We start from the raw sequence: 9,491 nt of genomic DNA on the forward strand, positions 1-9,491 counted from the left end.
TTTGGTGTTGCGTTATAGCGCTATAGCACTCTAAAACAAATGTTTTTAAAAAGCAGGTGATCGCCCACGCGGGCGAAAAATGGCGGGAAATCATGCTTCAGTCTTGATAGACGTGTGTCTTGATAGAAGATTAATCAGAATGATGTGTCCTGCATTTTTTCCCGCTCTGCAATACATTTTAAAAGTTATCATGTTAACCTTTTTATGTTTTGGCTGTGTTTTGAATAATGTAGGTAGCATCATCATGTTTTTTATTTTATTTTTCTTGTTTAAGAAGAATCCTGATGGGTTATATCCTCTTGAAATTAAAAGCACAAATAGCAAAAAAACCCCAAAAACCAACATAAGAACATAAGAGACGCCAATGTTGGATCAGGCCAAAGGCCCATCCAGTCCAACACTCTGTGTCACACAGTGGCCAGAAATACCAGTGCCATCAGGAGGTCCAGCAGTGGGGCCAGGACATTAGAAGCCCTCCCACTGTTGACCCCCCCCCCCCAAGCACCAAGAAGACAGAGCATCACTTGCCCCAGAGCCCCTAGCTATACCTTGTGGCTAATAGCCACTGATGGACCTCTGCTCCATATGCTTATCTAATTCCCTTTTGAAGCCGTCCATGCTTGTAGCACCCACCACTTCCTGTGGCAGTGAATTCCATGTGTTAATCACTCTTTGGGTGAAGAAGTACTTCCTTTTATCCGTTCTAACCCGACCGCTCTGCAGTTTCATGGAGTGCCCACGAGTTCTTGTATTGTGAGAAAGGGAGAAAAGTACCTCTTTCTTTACCTGCTCTTTCCCATGCATAATCTTATAAACCTCGATCATGTCACCCCTCAGTCGTCTTTTCTCCAAGCTAAAGAGCCCTAAGCGCTTTAACCTTTCCTCATAGGGAAAGTGTTCCAACCCTTTTATCATTCGAGTTGCCCTTTTCTGCACTTTTTCCAAAGCTATAATATCCTTTTTAAGGTGTGGTGCCCAGAACTGCACACAGTATTCCAAATGAGGTCTCACCATTGATTTATATAGGGGCATTATTATATTGGCTGATCTGTTTTCAATACCCTTCCTAATAATCCCCAGCATAGCATTGGCCTTCTTTATTGCAGTCACACACTGTCTCGACATTTTCAGTGAGTTATCCACTACAACTCCAAGATCTCTCTCTTGCTCAGTCTCTGCCAGTTCAGACCCCATCAATGTGTATTTATATTTAGGATTTTTGGCTCCAATGTGCATCACCTTGCACTTGGCCACATTGAACCCCATTTGCCATGTTGACGCCCACTCGCCCATCCTTGACAGATCCCCTTGGAGTGCCTCACAATCCTCACTGGTTTTCACCACCCTGAACAACTTTGTATCATCCGCAAATTTAGCCACTTCACTGCTTACTCCCATCTCCAAATCATTAATGAACAAGTTAAAAAGCAGTGGACCAAGTACTGATCCCTGCGGTACCCCACTGCTTACCACCCTCCACTGAGAAAATTGCCCACCTACACTCACTCTCTGTTTTCTATGAACTAGCCAGTTTTTGATCCATAAAAGGACTTGTCCTTCTATCCCATGATTTTTGAGCTTACTTAGGAGCCTTTGATGAGGAACTTTATCAAAAGCTTTCTGGAAGTCAAGGTAAATAATATCTATTGGATCCCCCTTGTCCACATGTTTGTTCACCCCCTCAAAGAACACTAACAGGTTAGTGAGACAAGATCTTCCCTTACAGAAACCGTGCTGAGTCTGCCTCAATAGGTTTTGTTCATCTATGTGCCTACTAATTCTTTCCTTAATAATGGTTTCCACCAATTTACCCGGTATCGACGTCAGACTGACTGGCCTGTAATTTCCCGGATCTCCTCTGGAACCCTTTTTAAAGATGGGAGTGACATTAGCTACCTTCCAATCCTCAGGAATGGAGGCAGATTTTAAGGAAAGATTACATATCTTTGTCAGGAGATCTACAAGTTCACATTTGAGTTCTTTCAGAACTCTCGGATGTATGCCATCTGGGCCTGGTGATTTTTCAGTTTTTAAGTTGTCTATCAGTTTTAGGACCTCCTCTCTCATCACCTCAATCTGACTCAGGTCTTCCAACACCCCTCCTGAAATCAGTGGTTCTGGAGTGGGCAAGCACTTCTCATCTTCCACAGTGAAGACGGAGGCAAAAAATGCATTTAGCTTCTCAGCCATTTCCCTATCATCCTTCAATACTCCTTTTACCCCTTGGTCGTCCAAGGGCCCCACTGCCTCCCTGGCTGGTTTCCTGTTTCTAATGTATTTGAAGAAAGTTTTATTGTTGGTTTTTACGTTTTTTGCTATATGCTCCTCATATTCCCTTTTTGCCTGCCTGACCTCAGACTTGCATTTTATTTGCCATAGCCTGTGTTCCGTTTTATCAGCCTCACTGTGACTAGCTTTCCACTGCTTAAAGGAATTCTTTTTACTTTTTACAGCCTCCATTACTCTGTTTGTTAACCATGCAGGCTTTTTCCTATACCTGTTTGTGCCTTTCCTAACCTGCGGAATATATATTTTTTGAGCTTCTAGGATCGTAGTTTTAAATAGATCCCAAGCTTCCCCAATTGTTTTGACCCTTTCTACTTTTCCTTTCAGTTTCCTCCCCACGTGTCCCCTCATATCAGAGAAATTACCCCTTTTAAAGTTAAAAATGGTTGTGTGAGTCTTTTTGGCCAATTCTCTATTTGTACAAATGATGAACTCAACAACATTATGATCACTGTTTCCAAGCGGTGCAATCACTTTTACATCTCTCACCAGGTCTTGAGTGTTACTTAGGACCAAATCAAGGATCGCCTCTCCCCTGGTAGGTTCCGTGACCATCTGCTCCATAGCACAGTCATTTAGAGTGTCTAGAAACTCAATCTCTTTTTCCCGACTAGAACACATATTGACCCAATCAATGTGTGGGTAGTTAAAATCACCTATTATTACACAGTGTTTTTGTCTAGTTGCTATCTTTAAGGCATTCATCATTTTATAATCCTCCTCTATCTTTTGATCTGGTGGGCGATAACAAACTCCCAGTGTTAAGTTTCCTTTTGGCCCCCCTATTTCAACCCATAGAACTTCCAGAAGCGAATCCAATTCACTTAGCCTCTCAATCTTTCTAGACTTTATACCCTCTCTGACATACAGAGCTACCCCACCTCCAACCCTTCCCCCCCTATCCTTCCGATATAATATATAACCGGGAATCACTGTGTCCCACTGATTTTCCTCATCCCACCAAGTTTCAGAAATACCCACAATGTCTATTTTTCCCTCCGACACCAAGCACTCCAACTCCCCGATTTTACCTCGGACACTTCTAGCATTTGTATAGAAACAGCTGTAATTTCCCTTACAAGTTAAGCCTGCATCCTTCCTCTTGCTATCTCGAGTCGTTGTCCGGCAGTCCATGTCACCAGCCATGGCCTCTGTGGACAATTTCAATCCACCTCCCTGTAGAAAAGCAACCGGTACCCCCTCACCTCTCTCAGATGAGCCAACCCGAACCAGAGACTTTTCATCTCCTGTCGGCTTTCCCCCAATATTTAGTTTAAAAGCTGCTCTGCCACCTTTTTGATTTTAAGTGCCAGCAGCCTGGTTCCTTCTCGGGACAAGTGGAGACCGTCTCGCCTGTACAGCTCCCTCTTGTTCCAAAAAGTATCCCAGTGCCTAACAAACCTGAACCCTTCCCCCCTACACCATCGTCTCATCCACGCATTGAGACTCCTGATCTCTGCCTGTCTCTCCGGCCCTGCGCGTGGAACAGGTAACACTTCTGAGAAGGCTACCTTGGAGGTCCTGGACCTAAGTTTCCTGCCCAGCAGCCTAAATTTCTCCTCCAGGACCTCACAACAACACACACAACACTGAAAGAAACCCAAGGAAAGAATGAAGTAACAACTAATCCTGCCAGACCTGGCCACTGAATTACCAGGTTGGCCAAAATGGTCTTGCCTCCTTTCCTTCATTCTCAGGAGTCAAAAAGTCCACTGTTATGTATCAGCCACTGAGAATAGTTCTATAGATGCTCTTTTATGGTCTTTATCTTGAAATTTGTAGTAGGAGGCAAGAGAGAATGATTTATGCAAGATTAAGATACTTCGCATAATGTGCAGTCTTAGGCTGTTACCTGTAGGGGAATTCAAGGTATAAGGTAACACATTGTGTGTCTGTGTTAAGTGCAGTCAAGTCGCTTTCAACTTATGGTGACCCTGTGAAATAACGTCCTCCAAAATGCCCTGTTTTTAACAGCCTTATTCAGGTCTTGCAAATGGGACCATGGCTTCCTTGACTGCCTCAATCCATCTCAAGTTGGGTTTTCCTATTTTTCCTACTGCAACTTTTCGTAGCATTATTGAATTTTGCTGTCTTACAAAATGTATGGCATTACCAATTGTCAAGGCAGCATTCAGTGTTTGTAAATACACAGAATTAATAATCTCTGATTATTATTTTTTTAAGGCGAGACAAGCTGTGGATTTGTATGGAGTTCTGTGGAGGTGGGTCACTGCAGGACATTTATCATGGTAAGTTGAATCTGCCCATTTAATAAACCAGGTGACATTTTTGGAAATGGCAAATAGGAAACAGAAAGTTTCTGTATGTTACATTAAGAGAGTTTGTTGTATTCTTCAGTAGTGGCCTTAAACCTTGAGGAAATGTGGGGTATAAAGATTTTAATAAAAATAATATGTGATGATGGAATGTTTGTTTCAGAGTCTGTACAATGTACATCTACACAATGTATCAATTAAAGCCTACGGCCTATGTTAAGTAGAAAGTCAAACCTCTTGGCAATAATTTGGAATCTTTATATATTACAACTATGATGTTTTCTACATCTGGGAGAAGCTTGTGTAGTTTCTCTGTTGCTGTTGCAGCTGCCAATACAGTGAAGTGGTAATGGGGTTTCTGAATGGTGGTTTTCCCCATAGTGCCCCTGCCCTGCTCTCCCAGCAGTGTGGCCCCCATCTGTGGATACCTGAATCCATGGACTGAAGCCATGCATACCGAAAACAGATTTTTCAGCAAATTTGGGTGACCCCCCCTCCGAGTTTGCAGAAAAATTTGAAATGTTCTAAAAATACCGGGGGGTGGGGGTGGGAGTTTAAATCCCCCCAAAAAGTAAAGCTTCCTTCTTACCTTGGTGTGGTGGAGCCTGGAAGCTGGAGCAGGCTCAGCGAGAGAATGGGAGGGAGATGGGATTTCCCTCCCCCACAAGTCTCACAGGTCCCCCACTTGTGATATCCAGTTGCCAATTTAAAAGAACACACACACACGCTCCACGGCAGGACAGGGGAGAAAATGACCACTGCAGGGACAATGGCAAGAAAAATAGATGCTGTGTGTGTAGGACTGGGAAAATCCAAATGTTCCCATCCATACAGAAGCTATCCAGGCTCTTTCAAAATTTTGCAGCAAAGCAGGTTTTAAGATCATCAGAAGAAAAACTGGGGGAACCTCAGGAGGTATGTGGATACAACATGATGCTGTGGGAAAGCAGGAAATAAAGCCAAATCCCAACAGCCTCAAACCCAGGACAAATAATCTCTGTGGAAACAACCTGTCTCTCACAATATCAGCCCTTCTTCCTTAATTTTTCCTACTTTTGTTATCCCCAGTACTACTAGTAGGAAAAGTTATTGATGATTTGTGATTTAAGAGGGTAGTTTGTATAAAAGAGGGGACTGACATGCCTGCTTTTAATTGTAATTGGATTCTTTGTTTGCATACATTACTGTTCTCCAACTGAAAAAGTAATGTGAGCTGAAGATCCACCTATCTTGCATCAATCCCTGCTTACTTGTAGGTACATTTTAAATATAAATATAGTTATAGTTATCGAAGACTTGGACCCTGCTCCTATATACACAAATCAGCCTTGTTGATCTTGGTGGATCTTATCAACATGGACATGTGATAAGAATCCCCATTCTTTTACTTTGCTTATGGGAAAATGTAATGTTTTGCATTCATAGTTGAATGCAGATTAAAAATGGTTCTTTATGCTTCAGTTCTGTGTTCGGGTCAAATGTCTAGACTGAATGGCAGGCCTTGACGGTTACCAGTCCCTAACCTCTTCTTTCAGTGGCATAAGCCACTTGGGCACTGTGGGCTAATTCAGCATTACTTCATGATAGCTTATTCAAGCCTTGACTGTGTGTTATGTGATGCCGTTTTTAATGTGCCAAAGTTTATTGCCCAGAAGTATGTTACGAGTCATGGCCCCACTTGTACTAAAGAAGAAGCCACAATCACAGTATAGTTACTGAATCATACTTCAACTAATAGCTTGCCTCTCCCTGCCAAACTGTTATTACATAATTTGTGTTAGGCAATATGGTCTGGCCTGGTGTGAAGAAGTTGCTTTAGCTACAGTTCTTGCTAACTTCTTCATTTTTTTATTATTTTGGAACAGTTTTCCACTTGCACAACAGTTGGTTATAATTTCATAAGTGTTGAGGTGTGAATTTTTGACAGATGAATGACAGTTTGACTCTGTTGATGCTTTTGTTATCTCTGACACCTGATGAAAAGGCATTCTTGACTTGTACAAATATGGTGTGTTGTTTCTTTTGCCGAGTCATTCCTTTGTCTCTCTGTTAAAAGCTATGATGGATGCCCTTGTGATGGTGCCACCTGTGTGAGAGGAAATGAGCTTTTTATGTGTATGTGGCTGAACAGATGTCGGCTGCTAATGCTTTCCTGTTACTGCTGATTTTGGCTGCCAACCTGCTTTTTTTTTAAAAAAAGACTGAAATATTCTGCTACTATTTCATTTCCAAGCTGTTTTTCACTCCAGGCCAGCCTCAAGAATTAAACTAGGTAAAATCCAAAGGAATTCAGCATGCTCATTTCCTTGCATACCTATACAGTTCTTAGGCCATTTAAATTGGATGTCACCACTGCCAATGTTGCTGTCACCTGGAATTCATTACAGCTCCTCTCAGTCAGATCTTGTTCGGCATATGATAGAATGGGCTTCCATGAGCAAAGACTGAGTTCATTGTACTCAAGTTGTAACGATGAAGGCCATTGTAAACTCTGGTTATTATTTTACATACTACCTTTCCCTCTCCTGGCAGACCACCCTTAGACTACTCTAAGATCAACTATTCAAGGATCTGCAACAAACTTGTGTACAAATTTCAAATGACCCCCAGTGTGAGAAAGGGGTAGCATTTCAGATGGACCAAGCAAACTAAGGTTCAGATACCAGCTCAGCCATGAAGCTCTCTGGGTGATCTTAGGCCAGTTGCATGCTTTCAACCTAATCTACCTTGCAGGGTTTTTGTTATTGACAAATGGAGAGCTGGGGAGGGTGAATGTTGTCCTGAACTTGGAGGGAAGGCAGGATAAAATGCAGTAGAAACACATTTTAAAAGGAACAAAAAGCAGATGAAAAAAATTCTAACAGGGAACCAAGTATAGGGAATCAGATTCTTGTATCAGCCAGAGGGAGAAAGAACAAGGTCCCTTTCTTCAAGCAGCAGCCAGAACAGGAGAGTTGGGTTAACTTCTAGTCATGTCATGTGTAACCTTGTCTCCATAAACGGTCTTGGGAGCAAATAACTGAAAGGCAGGTGATAAATGGTAAAATAAATGAGTCACTCCCTAAAAAGCACACACAGCAAAAAGGCATCCAGGTGCTTCTTTTAAAGGTGAGAAGGGAGAAACAGACAAATTTATGAGGACAGTAAATTTCACCTTTCATCAAAGGCTTAGACATTCACTGAACAGAATGAAACTAGAATGTTAGTTATTTGAACCTTCTTGGAGTCTTGGGTTGCATTCTTATATTCTGGGGCTCACTTTGCTTTCTAGCAAAGTTTAAGAGGGTGCTTACTTTCCTGTAACTTCTGTTTCAAGGCCTGAAAAATTAATTGACCATACCTGAGGTATGTACAGAGAGAGCATGACATTTGAATAGGGTGTTAAAGATTTGTTATCTTGTGCATTCTAATTCTCTTTGGGGGGCAATGTTATTGTTTCTTCTAGTGACTGGCCCTCTTTCAGAACAGCAGATTGCTTATGTTAGCAGAGAAACACTACAGGTAAATGAAATTCTTTTATTACTGGCCTTTTGGGGTAGAATAACCTGAAGGAAAAATAAGACCCCAGGTGTTTGTCCTGGATAATGATGGATGTCAAGTTACTCATAAATTATGGGTAACTGAGGTGACAGTTATGATGCTCTGTTACAGAATTTTCAGTACCTAAAAATGAAATTTCTCATCTGGTTCTTAGTTATCATTAAAAAAAACACACCAATGCTGTAGCTTATGCATTTGTCCATATATGTGTGTGTTTTGGCTTAGGGTGCTTCAGAGAGATATGCCTGTCTTAACTGATGCTTTGCCTTTGATTCTTAGGCACAAGGTGAGCTGCTCTGGTCACAGATTCTGTGTACTTCTGACTGTTTTATAGTGTTACACAGCCGGTATATAATAAGGAAAAAAATGTTTGGCACCCAAATCCCTAACGTGTTTACCTGGAAGGAGTGGTGCTTATTTCTGCATCGGTACACTTAGGATTGCAGGCTTCAGTGCAGCTTTATATTTCTGCGATGCTTATCGCTGTATTGAATGTGTCCAGAAGGGTAACTTTTTACTAGTTTGCCTTTAGAGGAGGAAACAAGCTTTCCTCCTCCTTGCTTGTGTGACTCCTGCTCTGTCCCTCTCTCCTTCTGTCACCACTTCAAGCATGGGTTGATTCTGCAGTGATGTTGATGCAAATAATTTAAACTGAGACAGCCACAGATATGTAACTTTGTTTCTTCAATCTGGTGTGGTTTTTCTTGACAAAACACACACACACACACACACATGATCTTTAATTACAGCAGCTTTTTTTCCCACTGTAGGGATTATATTATCTTCATAGTAAAGGAAAAATGCACAGAGACATAAAGGTATGACTTTTCTCTATTTTTTCCCTTGATTAATAACATTTCCAGTTGTTCAAAATGTTAAATTTTGTAAGCTGAACTGGGAAAACTGTCATATTAATGGACCCCCCCCCCTTTTACTGGGATAACATGAGACTGTTTCTTGTTTGACAGTGTGAATTAAGTATGATACCATAGCTCATCTCCTAGTATTTGGGATAGTGGCACAGAAAATTGTATCTTGTCCACAGCTTCTTCCATATCATGCTCGTTATATACTTGCTTTCTATATTTTGAGGGAGTTTTAGGTTATTCTGACCTTGTCTGTTTGTTGTTTTTCTTGAGAGACTGGCCTTAGTTTTAAACCTCTTGCTATTGGAAAATCTGCTAATTAATTAGTTTGTCCATGCACCTTTCTGCTAACGAAATAGTTTGAAACAGCAGTGATGTTCTCAAACTTAGTACATGTTCTCGTAACTGAATTTGTTGTTCAATAATTAATTATTTGCTGTTATTTCACACCATTTATCAAATCTGTTGATCCTCAGTGAAACTGCTTTCCAATCTAGAGATGGAAAGGACCGGAGGTTTTTGC

General features: G+C 41.4%; 1 protein-coding gene across 8 annotated transcripts in view; it reads left to right on the forward strand.

Moving 5' to 3' along the window:
- The window catches only part of MAP4K3 (mitogen-activated protein kinase kinase kinase kinase 3), a 99,765-nt gene that overhangs the window by 18,726 nt on the left and 71,548 nt on the right, over window positions 1–9,491 (forward strand). For all 8 annotated transcript variants that reach the window (XM_015418068.1, XM_015418071.1, XM_015418074.1 and 5 more), the window contains exons 4-6: window positions 4,471–4,535; window positions 8,008–8,063; window positions 8,873–8,920. In XM_015418068.1, the coding sequence (XP_015273554.1) occupies window positions 4,471–4,535; window positions 8,008–8,063; window positions 8,873–8,920 (169 nt within the window). The remainder of the gene's footprint in view (window positions 1–4,470; window positions 4,536–8,007; window positions 8,064–8,872; window positions 8,921–9,491) is intronic.

Source organism: Gekko japonicus, unplaced genomic scaffold (genome assembly GCF_001447785.1).
Source record: "Gekko japonicus isolate JY-2015 unplaced genomic scaffold, Gekko_japonicus_V1.1 scaffold1394, whole genome shotgun sequence".
Taxonomy (NCBI): Eukaryota; Metazoa; Chordata; class Lepidosauria; order Squamata; family Gekkonidae; genus Gekko; species Gekko japonicus.